The sequence below is a fragment of the Gopherus evgoodei genome, chromosome 17 (genome assembly GCF_007399415.2).
Source record: "Gopherus evgoodei ecotype Sinaloan lineage chromosome 17, rGopEvg1_v1.p, whole genome shotgun sequence".
Classification (NCBI taxonomy): Eukaryota; Metazoa; Chordata; order Testudines; family Testudinidae; genus Gopherus; species Gopherus evgoodei.
In genome coordinates, this window is record NC_044338.1 from 9,135,990 (window position 1) to 9,158,145 (window position 22,156).

Below are 22,156 nucleotides of genomic sequence, written 5' to 3' on the forward strand. Positions count from 1 at the left end.
CACTCTCACATTCGGATGCTCCGAGTACGTCAGCTGTACTGATGGACTCCAAACCGTTTCTACTTACAGAGAACATTTTGTTGTGGAAAAAAAAATCTTTTAAAGTTCCCTTTGTGATTTCCAGTGTTTCTCTTATACAAAATATTACAATGATTTTATATATATTTACACAGACTTGCACAGCTAGAAAATGGTTTACAAATTACAATCAGGTTTGGCAATCTTTTTTTTTTTTAAATATATGATCTGGAACATAGCAGATTTACAATCTATGGTTGTAGTGGTAATTCATCCTACATTTCAAAAGGTCTGCACAGATGAAATTCTCTTCCCATGCAGCTCCAGTCTAAAACATTTCTACCATGAGATGTGTGCCAGGGTAAGTGCCATGAATGCAATTCATATGTCTCCCAGCATCAGTTACGGATCAGATTAACAAAGCTTGTACAAACTGATGGCACAACATGGAAAAAAGTCAATAGACGACTGAACTTTAAAACCTTTACATATTTTGTGTTGGCTTTCTAGGCAGCAAACCTATTTCTAAGCAACAGCCAACATCACTTTCAGAAGAAGCAGCCACTGAACCTCTGGGGCATCTGTGCAACAGACCTGCAGCCAGTTAACACATGGTAGGGGTGTTTTGTTAGCTTCAAGAAAACTCCCTCCCCCCCCTTTTTTAAATAACTCTTAGAACTAGGCCAGGGACAGGTTTTGTTTTAAAGCTACAGTATCTTTTTTATGGCTTTTAGTAACTCCCTGCCTTTCACTGAAATGAGGTATGTATTTCAAGTGAAATGGTAACAGTCAAGCAAACAAGTCTCAATGGACCACAGAGTTTTGCGCAGTGGTGTAAACAAACAGGTCCTCCCTACAGAATTGCCAAACCCAATTCTAATACAGTGCAAAAAAAGGGATTTCTTAAATTTTATTTTATTATATTTTTTTTTAGAAAAAAGGGTCGCTTGGGGCCTCTCAGAGTTTACTAGTAACTGTCAATCCACTGAGCAAATCCTCTTTCCACCAGAGCTCTGTTTATTGACACCACCTAAGGAAAAATAAGAGACAGATGAAGGAAATACCAGCCTGAAAGCAACATTAAAAGAACTCCCCATAACTCAAGTAGAGTTTTTAAACCCATGTCTCAGTCTATACAAACCAGAGCACAACATTTCTGCAAGTGTACGCACCTCATCTCCCATCATACTCCACAGCTGGATAAGAGGCAGGCCTGTTGCACTGTCATAGTTTGTGACCTGGAACCAGACATACATGTTAGCATAGAGCACAGCAGACAAGCTGGCATGTCAGTGAGCTGAGACACTTGCTGTTAAACTCTCACTTCCTGAGGCTGAGAGGGAGAACAGTGGCACACAGTCTCCCGCCTTTGACCATTGCTTTAAGAACTACAGCTCAAGAGCAGCATAAGAGAGCTTGGTATTATTACTCAAGAGAACACATGGCCCATTCTTGGGAGATAAGATTTCACTAGCATGAGTCCTATTACCAGGTAAGAGCTGAGCGTTTCACATCTCCTGAGGGGTTTCATTCATCAGAGTACTATGGAATACTGTTACTTTAGGACAAGAGACTCTTGTCCAAGCATAAGCAGCACTGGCAGTTTTCTAGACATGGCTCATATTCCAGCATTATAATCTATGAAATACATGCAGGGACCATTGTGCTCATCTAGTTTGTCCTCATATATATAACAGAGCCAAGAACTTCACTGAATTAATTCCAATTTGAACTAGCGCACATCTTTTAGAAAAATGGCCAATCCTGATCTAACAATTGCCAGTGATGGAGAATCTAGTCTGCAGAAGAGAAGACTGAGGGGATTTGACAGCTGCTTTCAACTACCTGAAAGGGGGTTCCAAAGAGGATGGATCTAGACTGTTCTCAGTGGTACCTGATGACAGAACAAGGAGTAATGGTCTCAAGTTGCAGTGGGGGAGGTTTAGGTTGGATATTAGGAAAAACTTTTTCACTAGGAGCGTGGTGAAACACGAATGGGTTACTTAAAGAGGTGGTGGAATCTCCTTTCTTAAGAGGTTTTTAAGGTCAGGCTTGACAAAGCCCTGGCTGGGATGATTTAGTTGGGAATTGGTCCTGCTTTGAGCAGGGGGTTGGACTAGATGACCTCCTGAGGTCCCTTCCAACCCTGATATTCTATGATCTACCACAACCGTTAGTAAACTGGTTCAATGCTTTACCACCCTCACCATTAAAAATGTAAGCCTTGTTTCTAAGCTGAATTTGGCTAGCTTCAACTTTCAGCCATTGGATCTTGTTATACCTGTCTGCTAGACCGAAGAGCCTGCTATCAAATCTCTGTTCCCTCATCTAGGTACTTACAGACCATGATCAAGTCACTCCCTTCTCCCATCTCTGATGGGAGAAATAGATTGAGTTCCTTGAGCCTGTCACTAAGGTATACTTTCCAGTTTTCATGGCTCTTCTCTGAACCCTCTCCAATTTATCAATATCCTTCTTCAATTACTGACACCAGCACTGGTCACAATATTCCAGTAGCCGTCACACTAATGCCAAATGCAGAATAATATACATACCTGTGCAAGCAGAGGTGTACCTCTGGTCATTTCACTAACAGATGAGTCAGCTTCTGATGAAAAGTGATCCTCGTCTTTGGAAAGAAAAGGAGAAAACAAGTCAGACATTCACAGGCTCATAGGTTCTAAGGCCAGAAGAGACTATTACAATAATCTCCTGCATAACACAGACCAAAGAATCTCACTCACCACTGCTACATCTAGTCTATGAAGCCGAACAAGATCACACTGAAATGTGTGTCTCAGAGGGGAGATGATGAACAGTTCTCTTTTTTTAAAAGGATCCTAGCTCAGTAGCCACATGTGCATAAATGGATTCAAAGTAATTACTAAGGACCCTGGGTGTCTTCACATATGGTAGTTTACATCAACGTTTCAGTTTTTAATGAGGCACTCTTGAGCCTAGGAAGCTCAGGACTTCACATATTAAACTTTCTGCAGGACAAGTGAACAGGAACTTGGTTAAATTCCATTGAATAGCACTAACAGAATAAAAAATCCCTTGAAGGATGGGTGGAATTTTAACATTGCAACCTGCACTCTTCATTAATACTGTCTGTGTACCTTTCATTGCCCAAGTTGAGGGATGTATTTACACTGAGGTGTTGCTCTCTGGTTCCCACGCACCATGTGGTAAATGCATTGAGCTTTGAGGAAGGGAAAACAAAATCTACCTTCTGGGCTTAGACTACCTTTGTTCTTGGTCCACCCTCATGAGACATCTCCAGCATCAGCAGCAACGACAGTCCCTATGCTGCTGCAGATGTTGCAAGAGGTCCCTTATTGGAGAGTGCATGCAAACAGTGAACTCTGCTGCTGGCAGCCTGGGATGGAATGACTTTCAACCTTTGCCATCCATCTACAGCCTCAGCAGAGGCAAACCCTGTGCCTACCGCCTGTGCAGGGTTTCCTCTCCTGCTATCCAGAGTCTTGACATCAAAGGGTGCTATCAGTGGGTCAGGATAACATCCTTCAATATCGAGAATCGAAAAGCCTTTTAGGCACTAGCAAAACATGGCTGGATTTCTGTTGGCAACAACATAGGAGATGTTTGTGGACATCATGAATTTCCCCTCCTTTTCCAGCACTGGGGCCGTTTTTAAGAACACTCAGAACTGCCCATACCATTGATTTCAGTATGACAATGTCAGAGGTTTGTCTAGTAGATTAAGGAATTAATCTGGACGTGTTTATTTAGTTACCTTAAAGGGACAGTACACTTGCTATCTAGTCCATTGGCAAAGAGGGGTTTAAAGAGTAGTTCTAGGTCATCCTGCTGCCCTGTGGTAGAGTTCTGCCAATTTGTGGTTTGAAGTTACAGTCTCATATTTTCTTCCCTAACTGTTTCTCTTTCCATCCACAGCTGCGGGAAAAACCCGCACACTGACTAGACAGGAAAGATAGCGAAACTAGTTCCACAGTGCTGGCAAAAACAAAAACCAAGCAAGAAAAAAAATTCTAATCCACTTTCTAGTAACTTCAGATATTGGACTCGAAACGGTATGGAGAAAGTCTAAACAACTCTGGCTTCTCAACTGATGGCATCCTGTTTAACCAAGCACCATGAGTGCCTAGCATTAGTTTCTCTCCAGTGATTTATGTTACCTGAAAGCGGCACCACATTGTCTAATAAAACTTCTGCTCCTTGGAAGGGTAGTGTTACAAAATCAGACCTTAAAAGAGAAAAGAATCAACTTGAATAGAAGAACACACCTCTGCCCTAATTCCTTATTACTCTTTAAACTGATGATGGCTGATATGGCAGGAATTCATGTGCTTCAGATTAGTTACAGCCAAAAGAATAGACACGGTACGTGTAACAAGGGTTTGAGCAAAATTCATATGAGAGGAGTGAGCATCTTGTGGCGAAGGCATGGGAATGAGAGATTTGGGTGCAAGCTCTGGGCTTCTCCACTTGGTCTCAGTTCTCCACATACAAAATGAACATGGAGTGCTCCTTGTCTCCAGTCCTTCATCAGCTCTGACGAAGGGCCACTGCTTACTATGTGCTTGTTACACCGAGTAACTAGCACACTGTGGCCCTGACCTCACCCGGGTCCTCTAGGCACAACTAAAATAATGAGATTGCTTCCTCATCTCACCCACCACTCCAGCTGGGTGTACACCACCAGAGATTGCTCATGCTTCCTAACACCCATTCAAGCTTTTCCACTAGGAACAGCAGCACAGACCAGGCCAGTGGCAGGCACCCATGTTTTAAGCACTGTAAGTGTTAACAGTCACTGGTACCTTGTCTACCAGCAGCAAAGCAATGGCAGGAAATTTTGAGAAGAACCTAAAGCTTGCCAAGGTAGGAAGCTGGAAGTTAGACCCACATGCAGGGATTACGAGTGCTTCTCCATTTGTTTTCCTCCCAAGTTGTCTTCCCCTGCCCTGGCTCTGCACTATCTCATTTTCCATGCCACAACACAGTCGTGCAAATCGTGCGCCCCAGGAACCAGGGGAACCCTCTCTGAAAGGGCAATGTCTCTCCCTGGTCCAGCTGGCCACGTGCTCTGTATCTGTGCCTCATCACTTCCCACTAGGAAGAGAACAACGAGCGAGTTGTTCCCCAAACACACCCAGCATGTCACTACACAGGGACAGTTTTCATGAGGCAGCTCAGCCCAGTGGATGGGGCATTGGATGCAACATGCGGACCGAAGGTCTATTCCTGGTTTTGCTGCTGGGTGCCCTTGGGTAAGTCACTTTTTTGTTCCTCAGTTTATCCACTACTTAAATGAGGATTACATTTGACCTCCTCTGTGGAGCGCTTAGACATCTATGGATGAAAGCACTATGTAAGAAGTAGGAGTATCAGTGAGGAAGCCAGGTGTCACACATGGTTGTACATTGCTGAGAGAACCACTCCCCCCTAATGCTTTCATTATACTGCGGAGACACCTATAACTAAGTGTAATGGCTTGATAGGTATGAAAGTTCAACCCTTTTTGTTGAAGAAAAATGTAGTTCCTGACCTGATCTGCCTGAGTGTGTCGATTTTAACTCTCTCGTATCCTCCGTAGTCCACATATCTGATCTCCACTTCATTGTTATCTTTGAAGTAGTCGACAACCTGAGCCCGCCACCAAGCGCCATCCAAGCCTGGAGCAGCACAGATCACACCGACTGCAAAGCAAAAGAGGGCGGAGTGGGAAGATTCAGCGTTAGTGCCTGTTTCTACAAGTCCCATTGGAACAGCAGAGACACCAGGTTCCTGTGTCTGTTGAGGAAGAAGTGCAGCGCTGGGGAGGACACACTTTTACCTGCCCACACTGCTTACAGACGAGACACCTGGCGCCCTGCAGCAGGGAGGCGGCAGACAGAGCACTGGACCAGGATCTAGGCGTCTTGGGTTCTATTGCTGGCTCTGCCAACAACCTGCTGAATGACCTTGGGCAAGTCAAGGTTCCACTTCGTGCCTCGGTTTCCCCTCCCACTTTGTCTTGTTTATTCTGATCAAGGAAGGGTTGTTTCTCACCGTATGAGCGTACAGTGCCTAACACAAGCACGGCCGGCACCATTAGCAGCTGCAGTAACAATACACTTCTCTCTCCGCCTTGCCCAGTACAGTGATATTAAGTAGACGTGTGACTAACCCTGCCTGAAGTAATGAAAAGCTTTTAAACTCTCTCTAAACGTACTCAGCGTGTTCAATTCTGCACTTGTTTGTTTTAAAATAGCTGCTCAAAATGAGTAACTTGAGCAAGAGAAGTATTCAGAGTGTTTGTGAAACACTGAATAGTCCTCTCCAGGAGCATGGCCCGTCTGAGTGATGCTGTATAAAGTGGACAAACATCTGTTCTCCAGAAGGTGCCTTGAAAAGAAAAGATTCTGTTGAGCTGCCATCTTTCTGAACCAGCCACACACAGACCCAACCCCCGCGGAATTAAACACCCCCTTGTTTAAAGACGGGTACATCATGCTGGACCCATACACCATGCTGAACTGCTTCAGTGAGAGAGACACACATACAACAGAAACAGCCATGTCGGGAATGCTTCTCCCCCCCGGCCCACAGCGCACGCCAGCAATCCGGAGGCATTGCCAGAAATTATACCTCTATAAAGGAGAAAATGACAGTGTGTGATAGCAAAGAAAATAATCCTGATGTTATAATTAGGGTGCCGGCAGCAAACATCTTCAGGAACACGCAGCAATGCTACTCCCTGACTGACAAGGCTAGAGAGAGAGAGAGGAGATGAAAACACTGGCTATGGGAAAGGTATATAAAAAACACCCCTCTGCCCCCATCAAGAAACTGGTAACACATGCTTCTTGTAGCAATGCTGCTCATGAGAACATAAGAGCGGCCATATTAGGTCAGACCAAAGGTCCATCTAGCCCAGTATCCTGTCTTCCGACAGTGGTCAATACCAGGTGCCTCAGAGGGAATGAACAGAACAGAGAATCATCAAATGATCCATCCTGTTGCCCATTCCCAGCTTCTGGCAAACAGAAGCTTGGGACACCATCCCGGTCCATCCTGGCAAATAGCCACTGATAGACCTATCCTCCATGAACTTATCTAGTTCTTTTTTGACCCTGTTAGTCTTGGCTTTCACAACATCCTCTGGCAAGGAGTTCCACAGGTGACTGTGCACTGTGTGAAAAAAACACTCAAGTTCACGCTTATATTCATGGTAGCTCAGACTGTGGCAAGATTTACATTCAAAGCTTTGAGAGTAGTTTTTAATTGGCCAGAGTAGTTCTGGTTTGAATTTACCTTGGTAGGAAGACAGGAATTGCCAGACTGGATCAGAACCAAGCCCCGTCTAGTTCAATATCCCATCTCTGACACTGGCCTGCAGCAGAGGCTTCCAAGGAAAATGAAAGAACTCTGCAAAAGCCAGATGTGGAGTAGTCTGTGGCCCACATTAGGGCTCATCCTGACCTCTAATGCTTTGACCTTTGCTGAAGACCTGTTAAATAGCTTCAAAATAAAAAGAACTAAGCCTGAGTGTGTCTATGATTAAAATTAGCCTGAGACAAAGTTTGCACACTGGCAGAGGTGGCCATATGCTCTGCTTTCTAGTCTGCCTCCCAGCATATTTATGTTACAGGAAGCAGATGCTTCACCTAGAGCAAGGGTCTGATTGGGAAGGTAAAAAGCTCACTAAAATTGCCTTAGTATAATGTATTAATAGTAAGGAAGTTCCTGTGGCAAAGGATGCTTTTCATTGTGTGTTGTACAGGCCCTAGCTTTAATACCCTTTCCACAAAGTCTATTATAAGGGGCTTGCTAATAGTTTTAAACACAGCTTTTACACTCATCTTCCACTGTACCCTGCCCAATGTTTAGGAGCTGCAAACACCCACTTATTTTGCACGTTATTTTCCCAAGTCTCCTTAGAGGAAACTCACATAGCTTAATTAATTTGTAAATAACATTATGTGAAGAATGATTGTGTCCCATTTTTATACAGGTTCTCTATTGTCTGACCCATGGCAAATCCTGTCATAGATCCTCATCTCTGGAGGGCAGAGCAAACTTGATAACACGGAAAGCTTGTAGTTACATATTTTAGAGAGTGCAGGGGAAAGGTACTGAAAAAACACCTTACAGTGAAGCCTAGACTCAAGTTACTCTGAAGTGCAGAGGAGAAAGTCTGCTAGATGCTTCTAGGAAAGACCAGGGACAGATCCCAGGAGGAAACTTTCTGCTTGACAATTCAAGAGGAACAAAATGACTTGCCTTCTACTGGAGTTGGCAGAGTTGGAATTCCAGGCTGAGAATAGCAGACATACATCTGCTGGTCCAGACTGCGCAGCACATGGAACGTAGGGTGCGTGTGCTGCTGCACAAACATGTGTCCTGCATCGATTTGGTTAACGACAATTACTTCTACAGTGACTCCATCCGGTAGCATGAGCTGACACAAAGAGAGTTATATTTCCATTAACGTATTGTTGCAAAGTGAGCTTCACTCATTCCAAAGGTTAGTAACAAATGCAGTTTCACTGATACCTTATGTACTCTACTACACACACAAAAATGAGGGATCTTAGTGGTTCAGGAGTTCCGAAGTGGGCTCTTTAGATCTTCACCTCTAGGAGAAGAGTTTGAACCTAGGACCAGCTGACGGAGAGTCACTATTGACATGTGTTCTCATGAAGGGGAGTCAGATTAGCGTAAATTCTTTGGGGCACCAATTGTGCATGTTGTGCAGCAGCAAGCATAATGACAACTCTAAAAGATGCTATTTATCAATAGGGCAGGGAGACTAGTATAGGCAACAACAACGCAAGCTCATTTTGTGCCATCCTGACAAAATACCCCAACACTGATCTGGTAGAATCACTTGTTGGAGAAAGTTTAATTCCACGCTCATCTGAGCTCCTGGCCTCTCTACTGAGGCTGCCAAATAAGTAGCAGTTTGGGATGGCAGTTTCTGAGATGAAAACACTTTCACGGATTTCCCTTGCAAGTCATTTCACGCAAGCCATTGCGCAGCCATCAGGCTTTTGATGGTATGCTGTAACTTAGCAGAACCTAAAGGCACCTACCACAACCTGAGCTGTACTGGAGTTACCCTTTGAGGGTAAACAAACAGAAATCTAAGGGAGAAGGCTCAAAGAACTAGAAACATGCAGCCTCCTTGCCACCCGTGGAGGCAGACAGAAGTATATATTCCCAAGCTATATTTAGCTATTTAACAGATGTTGGGAGTCCATGGTGTACCCAGCAGGATCTATTACCACATGGACTGTCATTTACAGACATCTGGAAAAGGAAACAGATGTGAAATATTGTGTGGAAAGCATGGAGGTTGATGATGATGCCAGATCTGAATAACTGCAATAGACGTTTAAAGGGAATGTGATGCTACTGGAAAGTAACAATCCAGCATGATTCTACCTGTCACATGACAACCAATATATACAGAAACTGACTGACCGTCTTTGACCATGTGGCAAATGGATTGTAAGAAAACCAGAATATCTCCTCATGCACAAACCAAAAACCCAAAGAGTTATTTCTTTGAGCAAACACGTCTCGTCTGTAGGCAAAAGCCCATTACGTCAGACGTGTAACTGCCAGAGATTAAGCAAGTTTGGGTTGAAGGTTTGGGTACGTTTTCTACAGTATATTCCAGGAAATTAAACACACGGCGGCACGACAACAGATGGAACCAATCTGACACGCAACAACTGCATCTGTGCTGATCAAGAAAAGCAAAGGACATTCTTGAAGGAATCTTTGTGGGGCTGCTTCCTTGTACGGTGGTTGCTATGGATCAAAGAAGCATTCTTGTTCTGAGGCAAGGAGCACGATTACTCAGTACATGCCTGGTCTTTCCAGCACACTCATCTATGAAACGGATTATGGTGCATCGTCATTGTAGGACAGGCCATCCTTGATATTTATTTAATGGAAAAACTGAAATTGGACAGTCAAAATGAAGAGGGAATGCAATGTGTCTCTATGGATACATCTCCTAGGCATGTCCATACCAGTCTAACTACATAAACACAGCTGGCATGCTACCTTTGGGCTTACCCAGGAAGTCATAGGTAGGGAATGCAGCATCAGTGATGGAGCTGGAGGAGCGTAAATGTTGGTGAGGCTCAGTTCCTTGAACTTCTTACCAATCAGACTCAGCGCTTTGTCTACATGATGTTGAGAGCCTGGAAGACAAAAAGACTGAGTTAAATCACGTGGTTGTGTTGGGCACACGCCTGCAGCACAAGTGCTGGAACGAGGGATGCTGCCACTCTCCCCCTGGCTTGAAGTGGTTTCTACCACAGACACGGTTTACATTTTAATTCAATGACTCAGCACCCCCACTATACAAATTGTCCCAGCACTCCTGACCACCAGTACCTTGCAACTCCTCCTGAATGACACGATTACATACAGATCTTTCCTGTCTATACCAGACAAATCTCTTTTTTGATGTGGGTCAAAGCCTGGATACACAGCTGTAAATAAAACTGAGCCAAGATGTCTCCTGCCATGGGATCACTGTGCTCTGATTTCTGCTTCACCGAAGAGGGCTATTCAATGAGTGCTAAGCTCCACATTAGAAAGCTAAAACAAAATCCCCAGTGTGGCCTGGTTGCTTTGTGTGTTTAAGTTTCAGTGACAATATCTTGACATCTGGTATTTTCAAAGCCATGCAGGAGATCCAGCTATGTCCCTGCTATTAACCTGAGTGAAAGATGCATGGTTATATCCTGCTTTGAAACTCTTAACCACACTCCGTGACCCAAAAAGGTGTTGTACTAGTGCAAGGAATATCCCTTAAACTGAGGAAACTTAACCAACTATCGCAGCATCTGTCCATGATGAGCCAAGCACAGAGATTAACATAAGACTGGACATACTGGGTTGGACCAAGGGTCCATCCAGCCTAGTATACTGTCTTCCAACAGCGGTCAACAGCAGGTGCCCCAGAGGGATTGACCAGAACAGGTAATCATCCAGCGATCCATCCTGTTGCCTATTCCCAGTTTCTACCAAACAGAGGCTAGAGACCCCATCGCTGCCCAGCCTGGCTAATAGCCATTGATGGACCTATCCTCCATGAATTTATCTAGTTCTTTTTTGAACTGTTATAGTCTTGGTTTCACAACATCCTCGGGCAAGAAGTTCCACAGGTTGGCTGTGCATTGTGTGACACATAAAGGGCAACAAGTACCTTTAAAACAATTCAGTTTTAATACAGCATCTATAGTGTCTGAGTAACCAAGACAAATAGTGTTTTAAGTGATATTTCTTTGTACAGTGGCCCTTTAAAGATTCTGGCAAATGGAATATTTTCCCAGCTCCCCATATCATTAAAAAAAAATATTTTAGTACAAGTTTATTTTCAGTGACTTCTCTTGTCAAAATCTCCAACAGCTGATTTATGTTTATTACTGTGGTGATGAGGTTACAACCAAGAATGAGTCCCATTGTGCTGGTCACTGTTCAGGCACAGCATAAGGGTATGCCTCCGCTACGGAGACTATTCCGGCACAGCAGGGCCCTGGTGAGTAGACACGGGAACACCACATCCTGGAAGGAAGTTAACTATGTTAGCAGAAGCCCTCTTCCACCAACACCTACACTGGAGATTTTGTCAGCATGGATGTGTCCTGTCAGGGACATGGTGCTTTTTGTTTTTAAATCATGCCTGACTGACGCAGCTATGCCAGTATAAGCTTCCAACATAGGGCAAGCCTGAGAGAGTTCCTGCCTTACAGAGCTTACAGTCTACACCTACAAGGCAAAAGGGATCTAAAATACAGGTGAAGTGAAAAATCCAATGGCTGCAAACATGTTGGTTCCATTTTTTGTTTTTACCTAAATCCTGTTAGCGGGGTTGTTAGCAGGGGATTAACTAGATGCTAACACATTATAGGCTACATACCTGCGCTAGCCATGCTCTAGCCAGCTTGCTGAAAACAGCAGGGAGGCCGTGGTGGCATGGGCAGCACAAGACTGTATGTATCCAGTGGGGAGGTGGAGGTGGTGTCAGGCAGGCTCATGCAGCCAGCGCTGAAGCCCATACCTCGGTGTCCTCACTGCTATTTCTTGGCAAATTAGCTAGCTTACAGCTGGCGTGGGCATGCCTACATGCGCTGCAAGTCACCCCAGCTGCAGTGTAGACGTAGCCTCAGAGGAACTCTTGGGGTCTCCATGTCACTATGTGCAGACATATGGTTAGCGAAACAGATCTAGAACAATCTCTCTCTCACACCTCTCTGGAAGAAGGATTTGGGAAAATGGTACCCCATAAACCTTGTTCACACTAGGGAAAGATGGACATTTTAAAATCCTAGTATAGACAAGGCAGTTGTGTGTTAACACCCATCAGCTGGTTGAGGTAAGCCATATTCTCTCCCCCACGATTTTAATGCGTTAAAAATTCACCTTCCTTCCTAGCACAGATAGTGCCTAGCATTGATGCTATTTGAAGCACAGGTGGTAGCACTTCGAGCACAGGACTCAAAGTCAAGTATCCAAGCTGCAGTTAGTTCTTCACTCCTTTATGTAAGCGCCCAGAGATTAGATTTTAGACAACAGACTAAAAAAAAAAACCACAATAAGGAATCATCTCACTCACCTTCTATGTGACAAATCTGGACATCTTGGGTGTAAGGTAGCGTTGAGATATAAATTTTGGCACCAGAAGTTTGCTTCAGAAAACTCACATATCTCCCCTGCTTGCCAATCAGCCGACCAACCAAGTGCTAGATGGAGAAATGGAGAATTCACAGTTAGGAGTGAGAACAGCACTTTAGATCTTTAATTTTTAAACGCTTAATTTCACCTACAAGAAATGCCACAGGCTGTGGGGATCAATCGGAACTCAGCACAGACTGGGCTTCTACCGAATGTAAACTGACATTGGCCCAGCAGAGTTTAAGGAGCTTTGGTTTAGTAGCCCAAAGCAGTTTCTGATTTACCCACATTGTGTTAAGTCTATCTTTCTAGTCAGCAGAAACAGCAAGTGCAGAGAAGACACGAAGACCTGGTGCCCAGATTAGACTATCCCATTAAAAAGAAACTTCTCACCTAGTTTCACTGGGCACACTGCATCGCTATAGGAGGCAGCATGCTCAACCTATTTGGGAAAGCCATGCCTTATACTGCTGAACTGTGAACCTTCTGGATGACTCAGGAGCAACAAGGACCAGTTCTAGAAGGGATCTTGTGAAGTTATCCAGAGCTTCAAGGTGCAAGTATGAATGTTATGAAGCAAAGCCAGGGCAATGGGGCAAGTGTAGAATGGGGATGGGAGGCTCTGGAGGGAACATGGAGCATCCTTCCCAGACTCAGAGACAGTTGCTCTTTCTGGAGAGGAGTTCTCAGCACATTAATGAGCATTAGCCCCTTAGAGACATTCAGAATTTCAGCAGAGAATATAGAAAGCCACTTCAACATCCTCTGTCCCCCACATGCAAGAAAAGTCAAAGCACCCCCTCTACGGAGAATCATGGTATCTGTTTTTTGGGGGTTACTAATTTCATTGGGGGGGTGTATTTTTAGCGATTTTTAGTTTTATGTACATCAGGGTACAGGGGGTTGAATATCAGGAGTTTGGGAGGCTCTATACATACACTGTAATAACTCATCTTTATAATGCTCCCAAGTGTGCTGGAATGTGGTACTGTTTGAAACAGCACTACATTCAATTGCACTAGGGAACATTTAACGTGCACCAGCATGGTCCACACAGACCAACAGATGTGCAACATGTTAGTGCACTTTAGAAATCACCCCCGTGTAGCGTGTATTTCTGTGCTCAGATGTAAATCACCATTTCTGGGGTTTACTGGATAAACACCAACTTCAGGGGTTTTGTGCCATGGATGTTTATCGCTTAAAACCGAAAATCAGCAGCCCTACAAGGATTCTCTGCATTTGGAGTCCTTCAGTAGATATTTCAGAGAGTGTTAAGCCCCAACACCCTGAAGGGTAAGCAAGCACCGCACCCATTTTATAGGCAGAGGAAGATACAGAAGGGCCACGTGCTTCGCTCAAGATCACACTGTGGCAGAGCCAGGACTAGAACCCAGAAGTTGACTCCCGGTCCCCTGCTAACCGCTGGCCAGTGCAGGGAGTTACGGATGCCGAGTATTTGGCTCGTTACCTTTGGCACCTCTATCTCCCAGATAGTGAGCTCAGACTTATTGGATTCTACTCCTGGCTTGGAGTTCTGGCAACTCTCCGTCTTCCCAAGGGCACAGCCACTGTCCACAGAATCCATGCTATTTACATCTGAACCTACAAAAAAAAACACAACACACACACCAAAAACCACACCACGGCATTCAGATAGTCTGGATAATCCAAGCTCTTCGACTCTGCATGAAGTCTGACAACACTCCCATTTCATGTACATCCCTGATTGTGAGCCCTAGTGTATACACACTTTACGCTCTAGATTGTGAGTCTGCTATTTAATTCTCAGCTCCTCTAAGAGACACGTGTGTCAGTGGCTGCTCTGTGCTACTTATGGGAACAGGCCACTAGAAACAGACTTTTGTCCCCTAAAACCTGCTGAAGAATTCCACATGTCCGATGATAAAAAAATCTGAATCTAATTAGGAATCGCCATGTTCACAAGCATACTCTGTAATGCAATGGGCAGAGTGTAAGGCATCAAGAGTTGGTGCAGGGTAAAATACAGAAGCCAGGTGCTATTACTAGTAGAATGCAAACTCTGTACAGTTGCAGTATCAGAATTACATCCCCTTGGATTAAATAGGACTGGCAGTGGAATACTAGCCGTGGGAAGGCTTCTTCATCTTTGAGACTCCAGATCTAGTTATGGGTTATTGGGGAAAAGGGAGATGGAGTCTTTTCCATTGGAAGCCTCCTGTTACATTACTGCTGCCCTGGACCAAGGTAAAAGCAGTGGGAGGAATAAGCCACCGCCAAAGATCTACGGCTTTGCAGAAGGCCCCATGCGCCATACTGAGAAGTACCTGCACATCACTGGCCCCTCTATTCAGCAGGAGGGGCCCTGCAACTTCAATGAGAGAGGCGCTGCAAACGTCAATAGAAGACAGATCGAAAGCTCTTTATGGAAGGTCATGGCCGCTTCAGTGCAAAGCACAGACCCTTCCCACAATTTGAATGGGAAGTGCTCCTGAGTCCTCCCACCCGTAGCTAGAAGGGGAAGGAAATCTTTGGAGCAATCAAAAAGGGAGCTCCTTCAAAGACTCATGGAACATTCCAGCTGTTAAAAAAAAACAAAAACCCACCTTAAAGGACTTCAGGATGCCATGAACCAGACATCTCCCAAGCAATTCAATGAAGCAGAGTCCTGCTGAAGCTAATGTATGCTGTTCCCTATTCCAGCTATTAGGCTTGAAGAAGCCTCTGAAGGCAAAGGTGACATTAAAGATCTTGGTCATTTTGGGATGGGGTGTAGGAAAGCCCAAGGAACTTAGAGACACGTGGCAAGCCAAAGATCACATGCACAGTCTCTTGGCAAGAGATGCATCTTGACACGTGATTTGATAAAAGCACGTTTCCAAGAGTGAGAAACAGAGGCCCTTGGCTAAGAAATTCTGTTTAGTTTCACTGAAAAAACTGGAAAGGGATCACTTCTAGCGTGCTGAAGTTCAGCTGAGCCTTCCTTGAATGGGAATCAGATTCATGCCACTGGAGTGTGAGTGAGCAGAGCTTTCCCTGCCAGTCCTCAGTTGAGCACAAAACACAGCAGCTAGCACAGTAAGTTACTTAGCTCTGGTCTACACTGGGCGGTGGAGGGGGGGAATCGATCTAAGCTGCGTAACTTCAGCTATGTCACTAACGTAGCTGAAGTCGACATACTTAGATCAACATACTGCGGTGTCTTCACCACAGTGAATTGACTGCTGCCACTGCCCCGTCGATTGCCTGCGCCTCTCGTGGCCCTGGAGTATGGGAGAGCGCTCGGGGGGGTGTCAATTTATCGCGCCTAGACTAGACGCGATAAATTGATCCCCGCTGGATTGATCGCTGCCTGCTGATCCGGAGGGTAGTGTAGACGGACCCTTAGAATGCAAGCTCTCTGGGTCAGGGATTAAGTCCCTAGCACAAAAGGGCCCTGACCTTTGAATGGGGAATCCAGATGTACCTGATGCTTAACACCCAATAATTAAGCCCAAATAATTCTCAAAAGCTGCTTGTGGTACGAGCTGAGATTAGGGGTTATGCTTCCCCCCCGTCAGGTAGCCTTGCTTCCCAGAGGCCCAAAGCTAAGACAGCACCTTCTGCTTGGGAAGGGTATGAGAGATACAAGGTATATCGAGCAGTAATGTAGGAGACCTACAGGCCCAAGCCTGTAAGATATTAGCTTAAGCACTTTGCATGAGCTATGCGGCCTACAAGCTTTAGCATAAGTGAGATCACTGCTGTCTAACTTAAGTCACAAGATATCATAAGACTTTGTTCTGGTGAACAAATACGCCGACACGTAACCACAAGAACGCAGTTGATGCCAGTTTGGATATTTTAGGATAGGAACATCAGCAGATGTTCAACCACACGATTGTTACTGCAACCAACTGATTTATGTGTTTGCAAGACTAAGATAATTAATATACTAACCTATAGCATAAAGACACCCCAATGTTATTAGGGTGAGAAATTTAGTTATGGACAAAGGAGGCCGAACATTCTTATGAATATTCACAGCAGCCACCAGACTCTATAACAGGGCTAACCACAGCCTAAACTGTTGAGACCTTGACCACTGGATCGTTTTGGCACGCCAGAGGATAAGACTCTCGTGGATCACCTCCTGTCTCATCGGTCCTACGTCTCCACAAGGATGGTGAGACTATAGGTATGACATGATACCAGACAGGAAGTTAATACTGTATTACTGCTGCCTCTTTGGTTGAGTTGGATTGTTTGTGTGTTTATTAATTGTGTTAGCAAAAACATTCCAAATTCAGAAGCTTCTTCCCCAAGTCTGACTGTTGCAACCCTGCACGCACATGGGAGTTCCCAAATTAACAGTACTTCTAACAACTCTGGGCCTAATCTGAGGACTAGAATTGACCAAGCCTCAGCGGGTTAACAAGGAATTCTCAAGTAATCAGTATAATACGTATCAGTAGATCAAGCAATGGAAGGGTGAGAATCCGTGAGCCCCCGTTATGGGAAGCCACAGATTTCTTAAACAGCATCTGAACATTTCAAATATGGTTAGGGGATAGTGTGAGGGGGAGGCCCAGGAGATCATTAAAAGGATGATAAAAGTAGTGAGCTTCCAGCAATCTGCCTGTTAGTACATTACTGGGATGAGGATCCAACAGTCCTCACTTGTTCTCCTGAATTCTGGCCACCTGGCTCCAGTACACCAAAAACTCAAGAGAGCATAGGAGCTACTCTGTTTTTGCTACTTCCCAAGTCAGACCACAGCTCTGATACAATCGGGTCCGCTATCTGCCTGGTGGGTCCCAATTCAGACTTGCTGATCAAGATGCAGCTGTGACAAGTGGAGATTTCAGCAAGGTGACAAGGGAGCAGGAGGCGGCTTTTCTTGGTATGCCCCCTTTCTTCCCTTTCAGCATTCAACTCGCACATGCAAAGTAACCTACATCACCTTCTACATCAGTGGTTTTCCACCAGGGGTCCCAGGCCGCCTTGGGGCCATGAGCAGGTTTCAGGTGGGGCCAAGGCAGAAAGCTGAAGCCCTACCACATGGGCTTGAAGCCCAGGGCCCCAAGCCCTGCCACCTGGGACTGAAGCCGAACCATGAGCAATGTCATCAGGCCCCAGGCAATTCCCCTGCTTGCTACCCCTCCTGATGCTGGCCCTGGCTTTTATATGCAGAAAACCAGTTGTGGTGGCACAGGCAGAACGTGGAGTTTTTAATAGCATGTTGGGGAGGTCCTCTGGAAGAAAAAGGTTCAGAATCCCTGCCCTACATCACCTCGGAGTTTGTCCTGGCACGAGAGCTTTGTCGCCTTACTATGTGGTCTCAGTTCACCCCTGTATTAGAGGGTTTGTTCTTGCAGCTACTCATTCCGAGAAGCGTATGCGGCAGGGTAAGAGTAATTTCTTCCTTTAGTAGGAAGTGTTTCTTATAGAGGGGACATCTAGAAAATAGTTAATCCCAGTCCCCTATTAAAAGCTGCAGGGCCTGCTATCTAGCAGCAGGCAGCACTCCTGTTACTCTGCAGTGACTACAGAATGCAGCCTGTCTTTAGGAGCTGTGCGCTGGAGGGTTGTATGAAGAATGTTTACAGCTTTTAAGGCTGAAGTTTGTGTTTGTCCACACACGGTTAGCTTAATATAAAGCAGCTAGGAAAACAACCCCCGGCTTTAACACTATCCACTCACTAGCTAGAGAGAGATGCTACAGCAAAGAGATGGAGGAACCCCGACAAGTCAAACACATTACACGTGGGCACGGGCTGCTGAGATTTCTCATCATGCACCTGCTTTCCAAGCAAACAGACCATGTTAGTGCGGACACAGATGACGCTCTCTTAGGAGGTCAAGCAATTGCCCTGCTCCATCCGTTCACATGTACGTGCTTCTCAGAAACGGGCACTATCGCAGCCCTTCAGTGAACAGTCTACACCAGAGGCAAGAACCTCATGCTCACAGCTGAGTGGATGCTGCCTGAGCTCAAGCGGTGACAAGCTTGCGCTTTTGGGGCTCATGCTTGCAAGGTGCTGAGCTCCCTGGCCCTCATCCAACATACACTGATTTCAATGGGACAGCGCACCTGCTTTAAGTTAATCATCTGCTTAAATGCTTTGCTGGATGGGGGCCAGCATGCTCAGTGTCTTGCTGAGCTTCCTGGACACCACGTAGCTAGCTACGGTTTTTCCCCATCACTGTGGGATGCAGGACCTGGCAGCCTAGGATGGGTTCACTCTGTTCATCTGAGCATAAGACACATCTATCTATAACTTGGTAAAAATCCTACCAACAAGCAGGCCCTCTGAATTGTGATGAGGGTTGGGGTTGTGTCTGCTGAGCAGCACTTTTCAGTGCTATACTAACACACCTTCCCCCATGTGTCTTTTGTGAGGCTCTCAAAGAGATATGAATCCTTACCTCCTGAGTGATCTGCATCTGTCTCTGCTGTCCAGTGCGTCTCATGTCTCAGATCTGTGCTGTCCCCTCTCAGCACTCCATTGCTGTATGGCACTTTGTCTTCCCCTAATATAGGGGTCTGAGGTTTCGCACTCTGTGCCATGTTTTGCTCTGTAGAAGCGTCCTGGATCACAGACATGCTCAGCAAGTCCGAATGCTGGCTTGACAGGAGAGACAGTGATGTGCTTTGCAAGGGATCCTCGACGTTCATCCCATCTTCGGATGTAGATGCGCTGCATCCAGAATCCTCCATTACTGCATGAGACTCTTTGAACGACTCTCCATTGTTCGTAACCAAAGTCCGGTTATCTCCTTGTGTTTCACTGTGCACAGACTTCTTTGGCCGACGGTCTTTTGGGTCTACCTGCACTGGGTTAGATAAACGCCCATATTTCAAACAGCTGGAATACGACACGTAACGATGGAGTTTCTCTTCCGATAGGGGAACAGGTATCGTTGCAACACTCTCTGTGGAAACTGCTTCCTTCCCTCCGCTAGATTCCACTGCAAGCATCTCATCGGATGAAATGCTCACTCTCTCCAGCGGTCTATCAACCCGGCTGACTGCAACTTCACAGATCCTACTGGACACATCACTTACTGAACTAGACAGCACCTCCTCGGTAGCTGCTAAGATGACTTTGGAAATAATCTGTATGGCTGCTTGCTCTATTTTCTCAACTTCATCTTTGTCCAAACTCACTCCTCCAATTCTCTCTCTTTCCAAACAATCTCCTTTTGACTGCACATCCCTGTAGCACTTCTCTTCCCTTCCATGACATTTAAGCACAGTACTGACGGTCATCTCAGACATCTCCTCTTCCCTGGACAGGTCCAAGCCAGCAGACTCTACACTATTATTCAGTAACTTCCCAACTACAGACTCTCTCTGCCCAGGGACAATGTCCTTGACTTCCTTACTATCATCGTCATCTAAAATGGCAGGTTGGGCGGTGGCTGAATCCTCTGGTTCAGAGCCGAGGTCTGAGGATGTGGCCGCTGGGCACTGGATTTCCTTTGATGGATTTTCCAGAGAATCGTGTGTCATTTCTGCTTCACCACTTTCCCCAGTCTTTCCCAAAGACTCTTGTACTGACTCTATCACGGAACACACCAATGGCTGCTGCTCTGGGATTCCACTGAAAGCTGATTCCTGCTTGGTAACAAGCACACCATTGTCACCGCACTCTACGCTCTTCGGGGCTGAAGGGGGAGATACTTGTGCAAGGGACCCGGTTTCATCTCGAGACGCTGCTCTTTCTAGTTTTTCACTGTCGTCCTCAAACGTGCCCAATTTGACGGTCGTTACTGTGGTGGCAGGATGGTTCCTGGAGGAATCTAATCTCTGTTGAGCGTCACATGCCAGAGAGGGTGTCATTAACCCTACGGACAGCTGGGAAGTCAAGGTTTCATTCTCTGGGCAGTCCTCTTCTGAGGGCACAGGCAGTTCTTTAGTAGCATTTACTTCTGCTCTGGACAGAGGTTCCTTTATGGGAGGTTCAATCCTCTGATCTTCCACGCCAGCTAATGCTTGCCTGTCATGATTGCTTGTACGCTCCTTTTTACGAGAAAAAAACCACCACCAACCAATAAGTGCCAGCACTCCAGGTAAGGCGTACGGGAAGAAAGTGCGGAAGCGTAAAGCCATTTTAGGGAGCCTCAGCAATTATACCTAGAGAGGGGAGAGAGAGAGATGTAACTAGCATTAAAAAATAATAGGATTCCTAAGAAAGAGAGAAAAGTTATATTGGGGACTTGCACGGGGCTTGGAAAGGATGAGGGAGCGGTCATGGTTTCACAGCTTCCTTGAATAATTTCTTTTTTTTGGCCAAATCTAGCTAGTTGTACTGACTGCTTTCAGTGTGGCTTAAGCCTCTCTCTCTTCCCAGATCACTGGCTACTTTGATTAAAAGCAAAACAGTTCTATCTACCTAAGGAACATCTCTGCTACGTCCGCATGGTCCAGCGCAGAGAACCCTGGCCCTGTTGTCAGGAGATCCGGGCTCTATTTCAGCTTCTGCCACTGGCTGGCTTCATTACCTTGAACAAATCACTTCACCGCTTTGTGCCTCTGCCTCCCCTCCCCTTCTTCGCCTGGTTTGTCTATTTAAATCACAAGCCTGTCAGGGCCGAGACTGTCTTGCTAGGAGCATCCACTGCTCTTAGCACTATGGGGTCCGTAATCTCAGACTGGGCCTCCAGGAACAGCTGTAATACAAATAAAAATGAGAAAGTGGGACAGCTCATGTGGGTGCCAGCTATTTAATACTAAAAGCCAGTATGTACTAGACTCTGCCCTGCCTCATCTAGTACGTTTTCCCACTCTGCCTTCTCTTGGATCCATTTCCCGCTCCCCCACAGGCACATCTGGGGTTTGCCATCTGCTTAGGAGCTGCTGTCAAAAAGGAGCAGAGGGCTGAAATTTTGTAGCCACAATGTCTAAGCAGGTTCACAATGAAGATGCCCATCCATAAATACATCACTGCAATATTAATTCAAAGAAACATGGGTATACAAATGAGCACTCTCATTTGTACCATCAAAACACCCAGCTGCTTTGATGCACAAGATTTAGTTCTGCAGTTCAGCAAGAACAGGACATTTAAGAAAACTGTTTCTCTCTAAATTAAAAATGGCAGAAAGTGTCTGTGCTTAACGGATCTCAAGTGTGCAGCCCAACCAGAAGTTACATCTAAATATTCCTCTGAAAAGTGTAGCTCTCTCAAGTGAAAGCCAGGTGGTCTAACTCTAAAAAACACAACACATCCATTAAGAGTGCGCACCCCAGCCCCTCACCTAGGACCTTACTGCCATTACTTATGACAGATTCATTGGAGCTGGAAGTACTACACTTGCTCACGTACCCGAAGCTACAAATCCTTTAAGACACTCAACTCCCCAACCTGCCACCGTACATGGGATACCACAACATATGGGATACAGACATCTGGCATTCCGCACACCGAGCACTGCCAGAAACCTACAAGCCCTTCTACCCCTTGTGCTAATCAGCTGATTTGCAAGATAAACAAGACACATGTTG

At 45.5% G+C, this 22,156-nt stretch overlaps 1 protein-coding gene across 4 annotated transcripts in view; it reads right to left on the bottom strand.

Annotated features, from left to right (window-relative positions):
* Positions 1-223: 223 nt before the first annotated feature.
* The window catches only part of AKAP1 (A-kinase anchoring protein 1), a 47,631-nt gene continuing 25,698 nt past the window's right edge, over positions 224-22,156 (bottom strand). For 3 of the 4 annotated variants that reach the window (XM_030536421.1, XM_030536424.1, XM_030536423.1), the window contains 10 exons: positions 19,075-20,785; positions 14,156-14,289; positions 12,626-12,752; positions 10,075-10,202; positions 8,269-8,446; positions 5,552-5,702; positions 4,179-4,246; positions 2,574-2,647; positions 1,191-1,256; positions 224-1,048 (listed from right to left, as the gene is read on the bottom strand). In XM_030536421.1, coding sequence (XP_030392281.1) covers positions 986-1,048; positions 1,191-1,256; positions 2,574-2,647; positions 4,179-4,246; positions 5,552-5,702; positions 8,269-8,446; positions 10,075-10,202; positions 12,626-12,752; positions 14,156-14,289; positions 19,075-20,761 — 2,676 coding nt within the window. In that variant the 5' untranslated portion in view covers positions 20,762-20,785 and the 3' untranslated portion in view covers positions 224-985. Of the gene's footprint in view, positions 1,049-1,190; positions 1,257-2,573; positions 2,648-4,178; positions 4,247-5,551; positions 5,703-8,268; positions 8,447-10,074; positions 10,203-12,625; positions 12,753-14,155; positions 14,290-19,074; positions 20,786-21,153; positions 21,322-22,156 lie in introns of all 4 variants that reach the window. The other variant, XM_030536422.1, reaches the window with a different exon arrangement.